Below are 18122 nucleotides of genomic sequence, written 5' to 3' on the forward strand. Positions count from 1 at the left end.
TTATTAAATTATCTATTAATTAAGTTGAGAATTAATTTAATTTATTAATATACATTTTATATTAAAATCTAATATCTCAAGTTTCTCTTCCCTATATTCACAGAGTCATAGTCCAAATCGACTTTGACTTCGACCTACTCGCAAGTAACCGATGGAAGCATTATCAACCGCCTCAAATAATTTTTTTGTTTGTTTTCCTCTTTTTCGGCGCACCGCAGGCTTCACTAGATGATACTCTTCATTGTTTTTCATCACGAGCAATCGGAGAAAAAATCTCTACCGGTCACCTACCGTCATGAGCCGCAACTGGAGAAAAAACTGCAAGCGGCTGTCATTCCGTTCCAACTGTTCCGATCCATTCTTTTGCCACTATAATGTCAGAGAACGACGTTTCAGAGGACTCTCAGCTTCACATGAAATGCATGCTGAGAGGTTAATGCAGGCTACTGAGAGATTGAACAAGGTCAAGGATTTTAAGATAAAAAAAAATAATCAAAATAGAGGAGGAAGAAACAACTTATTCGTAAAAAATTAAGGTGATTGGAAATCTATAGAAATATCAAAGACGAGAAGAAGATTTTTTATTTTATTTTTAAAATTGTACTAAGTATTTTGGATAGCTCTTATTAGTTAAAATTTATATCCAAAGAATTCTAAAAGAATCCATCAAAATTTATTGAAACTTTAAATATCAAAAAATTTTCATAGAATTTTAAAAAGTCAAATTTGAATACCACATATTTTTTTAAAATTTTATAAAAATTTAATTATTAGATATCTATAAAATTTATAAAAATCTAAATTAAACACACTTAGATTTTTAAACTTTATTAAAATTATTTAAAATAATTAAAAGTCTAAGACTCCTTTATTTCGGTTTTTATCCTGACAACTATTAGTACAACTCTGCCATTTGGCTGCTGTTATCAGTTCTGTTGCTAACCATTCTTCCGTGGAACAAATTGCGTGTTACACTGGCGATGGGGCGTCTCACTGCGTCCGTGATTCACGCTCACGAAGTAGTCCAGGCGAATACTTTTTCTCCCTGCGCCCTGACAGTCCGCCCCAGGTAAATCATGTGATTAAAAGATAAATGGTAGATGAACCATAAACTGGATTTAACCTCAAATTACAAATCAGGGAGCTATGGACGGCGTAGATGCGGACATCTCATTGAACCAGATGGGGTGGTGTAATTGCATGTTTACAATCTTGGAGAGGATCTCTTCGACCCCGTCCCAACTGCAAAATTGTCTTAATTCTACTCGTTTAAGTCGCCGCCCTGCTAAGACACCTTCTCACAACTGATACCTCCGGGTACCCTCGTTCGCTCCGTCCGCCATGGCCTTTAGGGTTTGGCCGCTTCTTCTACTGGCGCTCCTCCTCGTACTATCGTCGCCGTTCCTCCAAGGTTTGCTTCTTGATGTCCGCGTTCTGCGACCCGTCATGTCCGATTATATATAACTAATGAATTTGCGGAAGCTGTTCTGCCAACTGCGGCTTCTTCTTGATGCAGTTCTTCCATGCGTGCACGGTTATCGAAAAATATTTCAGCATTCTTTAGTCCCTAATTCATTTGTTCTCCTTGATAATTGGATCTTCTAGGCCTTCGTAAAAAGTTGATTTTTATTTATCTACATAGAGGAAGAGGATCGACGTAGATTTAGATACAATAGTATTATAATTACTAAACTGCATGATAAACGACATAATGATGTATATATATTAGTAAGTAGATTAGGATGGTAGCTAGTTAAAGGTGTTTATCATTCTTCAGACGAACGTTAAAAACCACATGCGAGCAATATCTGCTTTACCTTGTGCGACTCATTTTCTCTCTTTCTCAATAAATAGAAATTATAGTACTAATAACTTCTCGGTCAATTTTAGAAATTGTTGTCTTCTCTGCTGCCCAAGGTTAGCCACCAAGCCACAGTGTCTATGTACTTTTTTTAGATATTATTCAGCAGTGGATGATACATTTTATGTTGCGTTTATTTGACAAATTAATCCCCGCTTTTAATAATGACTTACATCTTGCCAGCTTATTGTATTTTTTAGCAACTTTTTGGTTGCTCTTCAAGGCTAAAGCAACTAATAAGAAAGTCATAAAGAGCAACCATTGTTTTGACCACTATCTATTGACTTTAAGTCCCGGTAGTTGTTAGATGCCAATCAGATGAGGATGCTGCCTCAACCAAAGTAGCTGAAGGAAGTGATGGCGATATAGCTGGTGATGATACACAAGTATTCAGTGATGTGGTGCTGGGTCCAGCTTCTGGAGTCCATACTGTTTGTGTATTTCCAAAGAATGCTGCTAGATGTAAGTACAATTTCTACAGAGCAAACCCATCAATTCAAATAGAGCTTTTGTAGCTTTTACAGGAGGCGCATGCACTATTCTTATACAGCTATCTATCCATGCAGTAGTACTAGCAGGAGAAGAAACTGAGCTACTAGTTGGCTTACATAATGAGGGTTAGTGCTTACTTCCTTTTAGTACTAGATTATCTGTTCAATCATGTGGATCTTATATTTTGATTTTTATTTTACATAATTCAGAATAGCTTGTATAAAATTCCACCTCCTGACATTCTCTATGGCACATGCAAGTTTCTGTGACCAACCTTATGCATTGTACTTTCCTTTTAAAGTTAGTTTTACTGACATAACTCAATGAACTAGAAAATTAGAGAATTATTACTTCTTTTCATTTTCTGTAAAATAGTGCTTGTATCTTCTGGATTAGGGAATACTGGAGGCTGAATCTTTGATGATGCTAAGTTGTTTCTTTGCGGTAGAATGATTCTCTTTGCTAGATTCCTAGATATATATATTGAATATTATATTGTTTTTTTTTTTGTAAAACTCTAATCTTTCTTTCCTGACACGTTTTCCCCCTCTGTGATTGTTATTAACTCTTTATACAAACAATTGCCCTATGTTGGTCAGCCATAATTATCTTCACTTACATTTACTTCTCTGACTATTGGCCAGAAAGCTGAATGTTTATAGGGTGTTGTTTGAATGCATTATTGGTGCTGTAATTTTTTTTTAGTTGTTACAATCTTTGTGCTTCCAATGTATCCCTCTATATTAATCCTCATAGGCTCATACTTTGTTTTGGTGCTAGCTTCTTGCTAAGCATGGAGGTTCCATGCATTTTTTTTTCCTGTAGATCGTCTTCTGTTATCTAAATGGATGATATCTTATCATTTCGGCAATCGCAGGCGAATCAATTTTAAATGTGATTGCTGTGCATGCTAGCCTTCATCTTCCATTTGATCACCATATGTTTGTGCAGAATCTAACTCTGCAGGTTGGTATTAGTGTATAGGGCCTGATCTTGTTTGTTATTTTGGTGCTTTCTTTTGGGCAGTTACTTGTAATCCTTTGGTTATTCACTAAATGTTTTACTAACTGCCCTAATTTCTGGCTTTCATATTAACCTTGTATGTACATTTTACTCAAATTCCTCGACAGATTTCTATATCCTGCTATGCTGACCATAAGGGAACATGCTTGGAATAGAAGATGGATCACTATATCTAGACTTTCAAATAGATTGGCTACTTTTTCAATTCGCTATTATTGTTTGTCGGTAGTTAGTATCCATATTTTACTGGAAGATGCTTACAGTATATTGCAATCCATAGTAAAAAAAAAAGATGATTAACCAGGCTGGGTAACGTCGAGCCTGGAATGACCGGCTTGGCCCCATGGAAAATTTCCACTGGCCACTAATGTAATTCGGGAAGCACTTGCGGTGGGCGGCCCAGAAGTCCAGCATCCCTTAGTTGTAAGTCCCATTTGGAGGAAAAATCCAAACCAATACGCCGTAGCTGGGAATATTGCAATCGATAGTAGCGTCTAGATGAAGTTGACAATATTGTATCTGATGATATATCATTCAATTTCCTTTTTTTTTACTTAGTTATTATCATGTTCTATATTTTTGGCTCATTACAATTTGCTTCAGATTTTTCTACTATACATCCCGATCCTAAGCAATTTGAGGTCATGGTGATTTCAAAGTACGTGTCAATTGTGGTATCCATATGTTTATTTTATGCTAATTCTTACAAGGACTGAAGTATCATAATCAAGATAATTTTTTAATTAGCCAAATCAGATCTGAATCGTGGGAAACTATTTTGAGGCTTGCATAAGTATCTGTTTGCTTACCTTTCTTTGCCCTGGCAGCTCACATGCACAATTAGTAATCTAGATAAATCAATTATTTAACTATTTCTGTGGCTTCTAGATCTTATCACACAATATGTATGATTAACATGTCAATCATCATAACTCATTTGTGTTGGTTGAATTTAGACCTGTACTTTTGGTGGTTCAAGAAATTATCTGCTTGGTGATGCTATCAACTGCTTTGATGGTTGTGCATGGATATCTAATTGGGTCATTGTGGGTAACTGATGAGTGGGTCCTTTCTATTGTGGATTCTGTTTAGGCAATCATGCTGTTGATTTTTAAAGTTCTCTTTCTCCATTTGATCCATCATTTATTTCTTCAAATATAAATCTTGCTGGTATCCCAATTATGAAATGAAACATGTACATGTCCCTGTGCGTCATTCAATTTTGCACAAATGATATTGAATTTTGCCAGAATTGCTCCTGCAGGAATTTTATAATGCATCAGTGCCAGTTTCAGCTCAAGCTACCTTCCCCTATTTATTCGCTGTCAGCAAGTTTTTGCAGGTGGTGCTGCTCTTATGACTGTAAAATTCTTCATCATAACAAGTTCTTTCAGATGCAATTGCCACTACACCTATATTATTCTTATATAAATGATTGTTTCTCTTAATGTTGTGTGCACACATATGTTGAAAATAAGTATTACTAATTACTAGAAATATGGAGAAAAAAAATGAGGGTGGAAACAGAGGGGAGCTTCTCCCAAATCTTTTGTTATCATCACATGCTCTTAGTCCAAATGGAATTTTTCTTTAGACAGTATCATCAAAGAAATAATAAAAGGAATTTAAGAGGTATGGATACTATTAGTGATATAGACTTGCAAATTGTTTTAGGATCCATATAGTTAACCCCAAGTTAGTTGAAACTAGCACAGTTTGTTGATGTTGTGCCATGCATCTTAGTTTATTTATTGATATTGATAATCGGCATTATTTGTTATTGTTGCAGCCTGGCTCTTTTGATTTAGTTGGTTCGGTAGTCTATGAGATTGAACAACAGGCATATCAGAATATTTTCTATAACGGTACCATAGAAGTAGCTGAGGCCGGTGGTTTTCTAAGTGTTGAGTCAATATTTCTTGTGGCCCTTGGTCTTGCTCTCATTGGACTTCTGGGGTTGTGGGCATATGGTCAAATTCGACAATTCTCAAAGGTACCTTTTAACTAATTTCTTATTTATTGATGGTGTATGCTATTTGGGTGCATCCACACAGCATAGATTCGTCTAGTGTATTATTCTAGATGCAGGATTATGTTATCTTTCAGTCTTTTCTTCCTGGAGTGTTTGTTTGAGGCTGTTGCAAAGATTCCTCTACATTTTCCTTCCTATTCTCAATTACTAGAAAAAGGGTGGATTAAATTTAGTCACCAAGAATTTTGTCTTACCTTTTAATTTTTATGGTTGTTACTAAGAGTTTGAACTCTTAATCATATAAACTTGAACAATCACTTCCTATAGTTTAACTTTCTATGTTAGTGGCTAGAGGTGTCAAAAAGGTCTTCTGCTAGTAGCTTGATCGAGCATGCCTCAGGCCTTGGTTGTAGCTAGAGGTGTCAAAAGAGTTACATCATCCATAGCCTAACTTGGTAGTTGGTACAGCATGAACTGTGCTAGGCATGGCCGTTTAGGGTATTACTTTATTGATTTTGTTTAAAAAAAATGAAAACCAAATTGAAATTTGTCAATTAAAAAATAAATACAAATTAACCCGTGACCAATAAACAACTATCCTATTAATATAAATAATAAAAATTATTATAATTTTATGCTTATATAGATCAGGAAACATTAAAGGACAATGATGATAAAAACTTACAATAATTGACATTAATTTGTCTATAACACACATATTTAAAATCTTAATGGTTTAGTTCAGTTTTAATGATTTATACAAGTCAACAAAGTCAAACTAAAAGTGATGGTTTTAGCTAATTTTCAAACTAGACCGAACCTTTTTTTTGGTTTGGGTTGACTTGGTTTGAAGGGGAGCCTTGGCGCATCAGAAGTTGCTGCCATGGGTTTGAGTTTTAGAAACAATCTTTTGCAAAGCAAGGTTAAACTTTATACAATATACCCTTTTCTGTGACCCTGCATTAGCAGAACTTTGTGCACCAGGCTGTCCTTTGTTTTTTGGTTGGCTTGGTTTAATCAATTTTGGGTTATAGATTCCCACGGAGCTTGGCACTGGATTGAGCCTGTCAAAACTTACAAGCTTAGTCTGGCTAATATTTTTTTTTAATATTTGATAAACTTACCATGGTTTAATAATCATTCTTACTTTTTTGAATCAGTTAGATTTTTTTTATCAAATTCAAATACCGTTAACAATTTTAAATATTAAAATAAGAAACAGGCTCAGTGGGTCTGGGCAGACTTAAGGTCCCAGACTCATGCTAGGTCGGCCCCTTGGGTAATTTGGGCCATTTCGAGTTCGTCATGGTCTGCAATGGGCTGGGCTGTGCAGGTCTAGGAGCTTATAAGTTGTTTTAGGAGCTTATAAGTTGTTAGATCTTATTTTTAAAATAAGTTGTTAAAGTGTTTGGGTGAACTTATTACAATCAACTTAAAGGTATTGATGTGTTTGGTATTATAAGATCTTTTTATTAATATTACCGGGGGAGAGAAAATTGGAAAGAGGACTTGGCCGCGAAGATGACACAGCATTGGAAGAAAAGTCGGCGGAGATAAAAAAATATTAGACTTATAAAAATTTATGGAGGATAAAGTGAGGATTTATGAAATTATATAAGGATATTTTAGAGAAAAAAATTATTAAAATAAGATCTTTTCTAAAAAAGTAGGGTCTTCCATACTTTTTTAAAAACAGTTTATAAGCTCCAAAATAACTTATTTTGACAGCTTATAAGCTGTTCGAACAAATTTTTACCAAACAAATTTGAAGAGCTTATAAGATCCAAAACAGCTTATAAGTTGTTTTAGAGAGCTTATAAGCTCAGCCAAACACCCTCTAAGTCATTTTTATTTTTGGAAATTGTCTAGTGTTGAGCACATGCTGCTGCATATTATTAGTTTGCCCCCTTTTTTTTTAAAATAGTTTGCAAACTGTGCTCCTTTAGAGCTTCTTCCTCATTTCCTCTTTGTACGATTGTTTTCCTTGAGGCTCTCATTCTCAATTCCTGTGTTTTTCCTCCCCAGAAAACGGAAAGATCTCAGAAAGTAGAAGTTGGTACTAAAACCACAGACGCTGATATGGACGAGTGGTTACAGGTACTGTATTGTAAGAAAGTTGGCTAACTGCATTTGTATTTCTCTCGAGCTTTATTTTAGGTTTCATTGGTCAAGATTTAAGAGGGGGAGAGTTTTTTCTGGATGATCAAGAAGATGCTTTTTTGGTAGTTAGATATCAAGAGCATTCCTTGTTCGTTTACTAATTTTAAAAGAGCTATACTGATATACTAAAAAGGCAATTGAAAATTGAAGGTAAAAATCTACTCTAAATTGAATCAAATTGTAGTTAGAAGTTAGTTAGAAATATTGAGAAGCTAAGCTTTAAGTATGAGGTTCATCCAAGTTGGAACTAAAAGAACTAGTTCGCTTCCTTTTTAAAAAAATAGAAATGGGACTCTAAATTGATCTAACTTATATTTTTGATCTCTGGTACTCCAAATTTCTTCCTTTTGAAATTTGAGTTGATTTCGAGTCTCTATTATATATTCTTTGGAAAAATTGTTTTGTTTGAAGTTAGGGGGGGAAAACACTTAGGTGCCTCTTGGTGAACATGGTTAAGAAGAAAATATACTCAAGTGGACTTCACCTCATTTCATTCATCTCCTAATGCTGACGTGCATTTCGTTTCTCAGGGAACTGCTTATGCTCGATCATTGTCGAGCAAGCCACAGAAAAAGACGTAAACTGCAGTGTCCAAATGGTTCAGTACACATGTTGTTCAAGCTCAAATAATGGTAGAATGAGGCGGTTCCAGAAAGTTTTCAATAGTAGTTTATCAGCCGGTTCTCTCTTTTATTTCAGATACTAAGTTTAAATCTTCGGTTTCGAAAAACTGTTTAATTTAGAAACCCGAATTTTGTTGTGACGGCTAGATAGACTTTTTGGTTCTGAATTAACTGCATGAGGGTTTTCTTCAAGATCTGTGGCGACTCTTGTCATCTTCCCGTTCTTGCCCAATTCGATGATATCTCCTGCGGCTGTATATTTATCGCACGAGGGTTCACCATGTGGTTGTTGATAAATTTTCCCATAGATTGGTTCATGTGAAAATTATGCCCCTGATTAAAAATCCCATGTTATCAAAAGACGTACTCTCGTGAGTTTTCAAGTATATAATTACATCTGATATTTTAAGTATAAAAAATTTAAAAAATAATATAATTTTTTTAAAATTTAATACATTAAATTAGAATTTAGTATATTTTTTATTAAATCGAGCATAATTAAAATATATTAGATTTTTTTTAAATGACGTTGAATTTAAGAGTAATTATATTAAGTAGAAAAAAAATTATGTTCAATTTAATAAAAAATATATTCGATTTTAATTTAAAATGTTAAATTTAATAGAAATTATATTCATTTTTACATTATTTGTATCTAAAAAAATATAAGGAATAATTTTAATAGAAAATATAATAATATGAAATATCGATTTTAAGAGGAATTATACTCATTTTAGTATATTTTCTATTAAACTGAGTATGATTTTTTTTCCATCTCAATTGAATGAAAAATATATTAAATTTTCTTTAAATGATACTCAATTGAATAAAAAATATATTATATTTTCTTTAAATGGTGTTAAATTTAGAATGAATTATATTAAAATAAAAAAAATCATGTTGAATTTAATAGAAAATATACTCAATTTTAATATAAAATATTGACTTTAAAAAAAATTATATTCATTTTTAAATTTTTCTATACTTTATCGATAAAATAATGGATTTTGCATTACATTCTTCAGGGCACCTTTTAAAGTCTATTCTTTTTTATGCTTATCCTCCGCCCCCACCGGTCACGTGAGAATCATGTGCGTGCGCGAATCTCGCGTTAAAGCTAGAAGCATCCTATGGTTCCATCACCGCCACCTTTTAACCCTGCGGTGGAGTTAGGCTAACTCCTCTCGTCCTCTCAAACCCTACACTGTCCATGATTTCGACACGCGTTTCTTTTGACGGACTGGATCTTTTCAAAAGAATATCTCCTTCCGGTCGTCGCCCTCGCCGTTTCTTTATAAAAGACGAGCCCTAATGATCCGCAAAAAATCAAAGCCTTGGCATCTGCTTTCCCGAGACGACGATGGCGAATCCTCGCGTTTTCTTCGACATGTCCGTCGGCGGCGCTCCGGTGGGGAAGATCGTGATGGAGCTGTATGCGGACGTGGTGCCGAGGACGGCGGAGAATTTCCGCGCGCTGTGCACCGGTGAGAAAGGGACGGGGCGCGCTGGGAAGCCGCTCCACTTCAAGGGTTCGAGCTTCCACCGGGTGATCCCAGGATTTATGTGCCAGGGCGGCGACTTCACTCGCGGCAACGGCACCGGCGGTGAATCCATCTACGGTGAGAAGTTCGCTGATGAGAACTTCGTGAAGAAGCATACTGGCCCCGGTGTGCTCTCCATGGCGAACGCCGGGAAGAATACCAACGGTTCGCAGTTCTTCATCTGCACCGAGAAGACGGCGTGGCTCGACGGCAAGCATGTAGTCTTCGGTCGCATCGTGGAGGGGATGGACGTGGTCAAGGCGATCGAGGCAGTCGGATCCCAGAGCGGCGCCACCAAGAAGCCCGTTGTCATTTCCGACTGCGGCCAGATTTCTTAGATGAACATCGTCGTCGTCGTCATCACCCCCTCTTCTCTCTACCGCAACTAGTAGTAACGTTCGATTTCGTTTTCGTCGTGCTGGTAATGATCCGTAATAAGGTATGGATCACGGCGGTGGCCGGCGATCTCATCCATTTCCGGATCTGTTTTCTTCCGTGTGTCTTCTTCTGTTCCGTGTTTGTTGAATTTTAGAATATCCGTGTGATCCATTGATGATGGGAAAAAACAATCAACTGATAAATTTGCCTTCGTTTGATCTGTGCGTTTCAAGATGTTTGATCGATCGATGGAACCATCTACGATTTGCTAAAAGTAGTAGTATATTTTCTACTTCGAAGCGAAATAGGATGCGTTTACTCGAAAGGGGGCGTGGGCGGTTGAATGGACCTCTTGTCAGAATCTGAGCTCCGTTAGATATTTGTTCTATTGTCTTTTTTATTTGTTTATTTTGCATCCATTTATTTTGGGGTATTTTACAATCATCTTCTGTATATCTTTTATTTGGGGTATTTTGCATCCAGTGCTATCCCGTATTTTTATTTGTTTTCTTCAAACGTTGTAAAGTGATAGCCAAAACTGATTAAGTAAAGCAAGAAGAAGCCACAAGAACAAGTTGCCTTGACCGGCTGTCGTGGGGCCCAATGTCCAGACCATCTGTGCCTGATTGGTCACAACCAAACCGCGTTCGCTGTACATTGCTTAACGTCAAATCCACAAACCCAACAAATCAATATGAGAGGTGCTTTTCGCACCCCTCTGACACGCTCCCTCCCGGTTTCATTTTCAATTTTCCATTTATACCCTTACAAGCTGACTTTTGTTCCTTTTTTTTAGTTTTGTTATTTTTTTTATTGATTTTGTTTTATCAATTTTTTTTAAAGATTGGAAGGGGATTTAATAATAATAATAATAATAATAATAATAGTGTTTTGATATAGGTTAAGGGTTAGAAAATGGGTAATTTAATAAAGGTATTTTTCCCACCCTTTTTACATATTCTTTTTTTCGACTCTGTCTCAAATTTTAATTTTATTTACGTTTATATCTTTTTATTTGTTTAGTTTTATTTTTTAATCAGTTTTTTTATTATTTATTAGAGTATCCACAATAAAGTGTTAAATGAGTGTTATAACACCCATTTAACATTCCCTTTCCATATAATGACCACTCACAATAGAAAGGAGAGAGAGTGTTCAAAGATTTGAACAATTTTTAACACTCTTTCTCTTAATTTTTTAATATTTTTTTCTTTTTTAAATTATAAAATTTTAATATTATTTAAAAAATCAATAAAATGGATGAATAAGTGGATAGTGGGACTCATATTAATGTTAAAAGGGTTGTGAGTAAAAGATATGTTGTTATAATGAATATGTGGCAGTGTACCCCATATCTTTTGATGAGGTGGTGGATGTTATAACGTATTAGCGTTGCGGATGCTCTTATGAGTTTTATTTTTTAAATAATTTTTTTAATTATATGTTTGTAATCTACGTAAATTTTAAGATTTATTATTTGTAAAAATTCAAAATAATATATATATATATATATATATATTTTGAAACTAATAAAAATATTAATACTTAATAGTAAATACATTTCTAGCTTATAAATAAATATTTTTTTAAAATAAAAAATATAATCCTAATTAGTCTCATTAACTACTCTGGGTAATTGGCTCAGTCCCATGAAAATTTTCTACCGGCTACCAGGATAAATCAAGAAGCGCACGCGACAGCTAGTCCAGAAACCAACATCTTTTGGTTGTGCCTCTCATTTGGAAGAATTTTTTTTACAAATACGTCGTAGTTGGGAATTGAACTGCGGGTGCCTGTGTAATAATCTGGATATCCTACCATAATATCATAACCCCGGGGACGGAGCCGGATCAACTAGTCCATAAAAAAGTGGTTCGACCGCCCGTTCCGACCCAAACTATAACCTAGATGGGATGGTGAATTCAAAAAAGTATTGCAATTAATTGCGGCCAGGTCGCGGTCAAGATCTGATTACAATTAAGGGTGAGCTATATCCTGGTCTATTTTTTATGGACTAGAAGATCTGCTCCTTCTAGGGACATGTAATAATGCACACAAAAATATATAAAATTAAAAAATTTAATCAATATTACCTTTAAATTTTACTTCGACGTATTTGAAGGTGTACTTATTATTTTGTACCATAAATAAATACGTGTTGAGTGACATATGTTGAAAATTATATAAAATAAAAAATTATGATTAAAAAAATAATAAATAAAATTGATTAAAAAAATGTAAATTAAAATTAAATAAATTTGAAAACAAAGAAGGAAATAACTCGATATTAAAAAAGGAAGATAACTTGTTTTTTCTTTTCTTTTGCGATTTCTTCTATTTGATTCCTGATTATGATTGTCTTATCAGCAAGATGTTTCATTTCATTTTCTATGAATAAAAAATTTGTCCAATTCATATATTGAATTTGCATGATCGATTCAAGAGGGTAGAAAAGTCATTTCAAAGGGAGACAAAAGGGGATTTGTGTTAGGGGAGGGGGGAGAAGCAATTTACTTATATATTGATGTGAGCTGTTTTTCCCACCTTCTGACACATCCCTTCCCAGCCTCCACTCCAAAAATTACACTTATAACCTTTGTCATTTCTTTTGTTTTTTTTTAAATTTTGTTTGTTTATTCAAAAAAAAAAAAAGCAAAATTAATAAAAAATATTGCTGGGCCCGGCCAATTTTTTTTTATTGATTTTAAAAAAAAACAAAATTAATAAAAAAAAATGTTGGGTCAGTAAAAATTTATTTTAGATTTGTTTATTTTTTTTATTAATTTAAGCTTTTTAACAAAAAAAAAACAAAACTAATAAAAAAATATTGGGGGCCGCAAAAAAATTGTATATTGGGGGTGTGAAAATAAAAATAAAAATTATTTTTTTATTGTTAACAAAAAAAATAAAACCAATTAAAAAAATAATATTGTTAACATAAAAAATTTATTTTAGTTTTGTTTTTTTTAACAAAAAAAAACATAACTAATAAAAAAAAATATTGGGGCCGGTCAAAAAAAAATTGTGCATTGGGAGTGCTAAAATAAAAAATTTGTTTGTTTTTTTATTATTAACAAAAAAAATAAAATCAATTTAAAAAATAACAAATAACAAATAAAGTATAAAAGGGTATAAATGTGAATATCATTAAATTTTTGATGAGTCAAGGAGATGAATGTGTCAGATGGGTGGGAGAAGCAAATTACTTCTAAAAATATAATGAAAGAGAGGATTGGATTACAAAGGGAATTTATATTATAAGTGGATTATAATTGACATTTTAGGAAATTGAAGAGTGAGTAAGAAATAAATGAGAAATTGCGATTTCAAATCGAGCTTCTGGTTTGGGATCGAAATGAGGGCTAGTAATAATTGCAATATCACGCGTCGATTCAGATGGCAGGCAAAATAGGAATGCTGCGGAGCAAATGTCGCGTTAAAAACCCTGGCAAAGAACGGCAGGCAGAGGAGGAGAAAGAGGAAGAACCAGAGGAAGAATAACGACGACGGGCTTTCTCTCCTCCTATTCCCGCCGTTTCCATCTCCTTGTACGCAAAGAGCAAGAATTCGAACGCCATGGGCGCTTAGAGATCCCTTTTCGGTTTATTTTGATCCCTAGAAGTTGCAGAAGAAGAAAAAAAATCTCGCATTTCTGCATCCCCGATTTCCAGGACGGGAACAAACACGAATTTTGGGGCATTTACTTGAAAAAAGTTCATCTTTTGGTTGATTTTGCAATCCATTTTTTTTCTCTACAATTGCAGAAGGAGAGCTTCACCATCTGATTGCTTCGTCGTCGCCATAATTCAGGAAGGGATTCTAGAATTTAGGGTTGAAAGTTTCTTCTTGTATGTGAAATTATCATCGATCTTCTTTTTTTCTTTTTTTATCTCTGGGAGTTGGAGTAGAAGTAGGCGACAAGATGATGGGCGATGGCGGGGTAAAGCAGACACTGGCGAAGCCAATCTTATTGGCGGACCAGGTGACGAAGTGGGCGGACGACGCGCACTCGTTCCGGCAGGAGTGCATGGAACTGAAGGCGAAGACGGAGCGCTTGGCGGGGCTGCTGCGGCAGGCCGCGCGATCAGAACTCTACGAGCGGCCTGCTCGCCGCATCATGAACGACACCGAACAGGTGCTCGACAAGGCGCTTGCCCTCGTCCTCAAGTGTCGCGCCAATGGCTTCGTCCGCCGCATCTTCACCATCATCCCCGCCGCGGCCTTCAAGAAGATGTCCACGCAGCTCGACAACTCCGTCGGCGATGTCTCCTGGCTCATCCGCGTCTCTTCCTCTGCCGCTGGCTCTGACGACGACATCCACCTTGGCCTCCCGCCCATCGCCCAAAACGAGCCCATTCTATTCCTAATCTGGGAGCAGATCGCCACTCTCCTCACCGGCACTCTGGAATCTCGTGCCGACGCCGCTGCCAGCCTCGTCTCCCTCGCCCGCGACAACGACCGCTACGGCAAGCTTATTATCGAGGAGGACGGCGTCGGCCCTCTCCTCCGTCTCATCAAGGAAGGCCATCTCGAGGGCCAGGAGAGCGCCGCCCACGCCATCGGCCTCCTCGCCCGCGACCCCGACAGCGTTGAAGCGATGGTACTCGCAGGCGTCTGTTCCACCTTCGCCAAAGTCCTCAAGGAGGGACCTATGAAGGTCCAGGCTATGGTCGCTTGGGCCGTGTCGGAGCTTGCAGTCAGCCACCCCAAATGCCAGGACGTCTTCGCGCAGAACAACGTGGTCCGCCTCCTCGTTGGTCACCTGGCCTTTGAGACCGTGCAGGAACACAGCAAGTACACCATCCCCTCCAAGGGCATGTCCATCCACTCCGTCGTCATGGCCAATAGCACCACTTCTACTGCGGCCGGGAATGACCCCATTGCAGCCGTTTCCGACACCTCTGACCAAGCCGTCGTCAAGCACCCTGCCGCCTCTCAATCGCAGTGCGCCAACATAAACGAGATGCATTCCGTCATCCAGTCCACCATGGCATCCAAATCCAACAAGACCCCCACCAATTCCAATACCCATAACCCCTCCGCCAGCGGCAACACCAAGCACCACCCTGTCTCCTTGGCCGGCGTCAGCATCAAGGGGCGCGAGTTCGAGGAGCCCGCCACCAAGGCCTACATGAAGGCCATGTCCGCCAAGGCTCTGTGTCAACTCTGCAAGGGCAATCTATCCGTCTGCAAAAACATCACTGAATCCAGAGCTATCCTTTGTTTTTCAGTTCTCATTGAGAAAGGCACAGACGAGGTGCAGTACTACTCCGCGATGGCCTTGATGGAGATTGCGCGTGTTGCCGAGCAGCATTCCGAGCTACGGCGGTCCGCCTTCAAGCCAAGTTCCCCTGCAGCCCGTGCAGTGGTCGACCAGATTCTCAGAATCGTGAAGAAAGCAGACGATGACCTCCTTGTGCCCTGCATTGTAGCTTTGGGTTGTCTGTCGAGGACCTTTCGGGCCACTGAGACCAGGATCATCGCTCCATTGGTGAAGTTACTCGACGAAACAGAGGCTGTCGTTGCAAAAGAGGCTGCTATTGCCTTGACTAAATTTGCTTGCTCAGACAACTACCTCCACCTGGATCATTCCAAGGCGATCATCAATGCAGGAGGCACCAAACACCTAGTGCAGCTGGTTTACTTTGGAGAGCATTTGGTTCAGATTTCAGCTTTGATATTGTTGTGCTACATTGCTCTCCATGTGCCCGATAGTGAGGCATTAGCGCAGGCTGAGGTGCTGACAGTGCTTGAGTGGACTTCCAAGCAAGCGTACATGGTTCAGGATCCAACAGTTGATCATTTGTTACCGGAAGCAAAGGTTAGATTGGAGCTTTACCAAGCAAGGGGTAATAACAGAGGATACCATTAACCATTCTTCTCATAGATTGACAGACAGGGTAAAGGGCTGTATGCCCAACTTTGCAACTCTTTCTTTGCTCAAGGTCGATGAATGTACATAATTTGAGGTTACCTGTATATGCATTTTTATGCACAGGGGTTTATCTGTTCCTAATCTAGTATTTAGTTGTTGGAAGATATCTGTTCCTATAATTTTTTAGTGTACCATATAGTCTGCAAATTTTAGAGTCTGAGACAGTGTGTTGGTTTCTTTCAGTTGGAACTTGTATTAGTTGTGGATCGTATTTGGTAACTTGATGTCTTTAGTCTCTTCAATCTGCATGTTCTTCTCTTTTCATGCTCTTCAGTTTGAAAAATACTCTACTGGTCTTGGTGTGTTGTGAAATATTTGTTTTCTTTCTGTCAGTATAAAGAACTTGAACTGCCTGGCACGTTTTCAAGTTATCAGAAATTAGTGGTTTAATGGTGCAGAACCCCCCTGCTTCTTTTGGACTTGCATTAATTTTGCACCAGCAAGGTTTACAAACCCCCCTGCCTCTTTTGGACTTGGGACCAGATGCCAGTCGAGCGCACCATGGTTCAACCAACCGGAAAACCCAATAACCAGCAGGCCTTCAGTATTCTTTCTGTGTGCTAGTTTTGGATACAGAAACCTAATTTCCTCATGGGTAGTGCATTCAACTTTTGTTTATCTGCATGTTGATTTTTCCTACAAAGATATGCATGAACTCAATTCTCCGTTGTCACTCGACTCATCGTTGATTTTGAATTTTGTTATGATCAAGGTGATGCTTGACTAGAGTCTAGAAACTTTCAATTCTTGCAAACCACATTGTTTTCTCTGGAATTCGTCTTTAAGCTTTCTTTCGGCAACTATGGCAGATTAGTGCTTCCAATTGTTGTATTCTGCTATTTTCTGAAAGAATTTTCTATCTGCTTTGCAAACCTTGACGTACTCCGAGTCAGAAATTTCAAGACTCCTGTACAAAAAAAAAATGAAATATTGATTTTTTTTTTTTTTAAACTCCTTTTGCATTCTATCCTTCTTGTTCTCTTCTAGTCTGTGGGTGACAAACAAATGCTGATTTCCAATTTTTTTTTATCAATATTCTATAGTTAAATTTTATTCTTGTTCTCTTAACAAGTTTTAATTGCCTTTTGATGCTCCTCTTAATTAACATTGGAGAGGGTTTTAATATTTGAGTCAATACATAAATTAAATATGTTTAGTATTTTTTTATCTAATCTAGTACTGATCCTGTCCGAAAATCGAAAAGACGGATATTAGAGACATGACGCTCTTGTTGACTTTCGGTAGACTTAACTTCCGTCTGCAACACAAGCAACGTCGGTGTCAGAGAAACATACCTCCGCCGATGCTTAGACCCCCTCTTTATATAGGGCTCCTGTAGCATGTGTGCACGTTTATTAAAGCGGACACGTTTTCCCTAGAAAGATATGTCGATAAAGTGTCCCTGCCACAATATCTTAATGGGTCAAGTATATCTCTGAAGTGACAGTGGAAGCTTCCGTCGTACGATTCTTTGTCTGACCATGCCGTCTGTCATCGATACTAACTCCCAAAAGGATGTCGAAGAATATCCCGCTATGTCTGTTGCTTGGCCGAACGTCGGTTTGATTACTTCGTGTCGGAGATGGTGAGTCGGTGCTCAACCCACGATCAGAATATGCCCCGCCCGACCGGCCAAGACCATTCATTCATTGACCGTCTTAATTTTGACTTCCATTGACCTTCATCGTGACAACGGAACGAGACCCCTCGTCATCACCGTATTAAATATAATATTCAGATTTCATATTAATTTTACCATCCTTCCATATTTTATTCAATTTCTATTACTTAAAATAATGACACAATTTTAATTAGCTATTGATCCAATTTTTAATCCATTCGCTTTTCTTCTTCCTCCACTTATTTCCCTAGCAATATTAAAATCCAAAAGGTTGCTTAAAAAAAGGAGCAAAGCAATAGGAGAAAATTTGCCAAATTCGTTCCTTAAAAAAATTGGTAAAAAGTGGGCCCACTTTCTGATTATATTCCAAATTTATACCATGCGTTAAAAAGTGAGACTCTAAGTATTCCTCCCCCCCTTGCCTTACTCAAGCATATCTCTACCCACACATTCCTCCAAGCAACCAAACTAACAATTCTCCTCCCAAGACGTTCCCTGTCAGTCTATCTTTTGCCT

General features: G+C 37.3%; 3 protein-coding genes across 3 annotated transcripts; all 3 read left to right on the forward strand.

Moving 5' to 3' along the window:
• Positions 1-1273: 1273 nt before the first annotated feature.
• On the forward strand, positions 1274-8323 carry LOC122014916 (translocon-associated protein subunit alpha-like). Its single transcript, XM_042571436.1, has 8 exons — positions 1274-1411; positions 2162-2323; positions 2428-2478; positions 3231-3319; positions 4641-4718; positions 5166-5369; positions 7374-7445; positions 8039-8323. The coding sequence occupies exons 1-8, from the start codon at positions 1342-1344 to the stop codon at positions 8087-8089; spliced, it is 777 nt and encodes a 258-aa protein (XP_042427370.1). The 5' UTR covers positions 1274-1341; the 3' UTR covers positions 8090-8323.
• A 1119-nt stretch (positions 8324-9442) lies between these two features.
• Positions 9443-10266, forward strand: LOC122014918 (peptidyl-prolyl cis-trans isomerase-like). Its single transcript, XM_042571438.1, has one exon. It carries the CDS (start codon positions 9492-9494, stop codon positions 10008-10010), a length of 519 nt encoding a protein of 172 aa, XP_042427372.1. The 5' UTR covers positions 9443-9491; the 3' UTR covers positions 10011-10266.
• Positions 10267-13338: 3072 nt separating this feature from the next.
• Positions 13339-16258, forward strand: LOC122015702. The gene has a single exon (XM_042572718.1). The coding sequence runs from the start codon at positions 13973-13975 to the stop codon at positions 15920-15922; it is 1950 nt and encodes a 649-aa protein (XP_042428652.1). The 5' UTR covers positions 13339-13972; the 3' UTR covers positions 15923-16258.
• The last annotated feature ends 1864 nt before the right edge of the window (positions 16259-18122 follow it).

This window comes from Zingiber officinale, chromosome 8B, assembly GCF_018446385.1.
Source record: "Zingiber officinale cultivar Zhangliang chromosome 8B, Zo_v1.1, whole genome shotgun sequence".
NCBI classification, from domain to species: Eukaryota; Viridiplantae; Streptophyta; class Magnoliopsida; order Zingiberales; family Zingiberaceae; genus Zingiber; species Zingiber officinale.

Coding starts and splice junctions, on each gene's coding strand:
- LOC122014916 (XM_042571436.1), top strand. CDS start 1,342: ATGGCCTTTAGGGTTTGGCCGCTTCTTCTACTGGCGCTCCTCCTCGTA. Junction 4,719..5,165: donor CTGTCAGCAAGTTTTTGCAG/GTGGTGCTGCTC, acceptor TTATTGTTGCAG/CCTGGCTCTTTTGATTTAGT. Junction 5,370..7,373: donor AAATTCGACAATTCTCAAAG/GTACCTTTTAAC, acceptor TTTCCTCCCCAG/AAAACGGAAAGATCTCAGAA.
- LOC122015702 (XM_042572718.1), top strand. CDS start 13,973: ATGATGGGCGATGGCGGGGTAAAGCAGACACTGGCGAAGCCAATCTTA.
- LOC122014918 (XM_042571438.1), top strand. CDS start 9,492: ATGGCGAATCCTCGCGTTTTCTTCGACATGTCCGTCGGCGGCGCTCCG.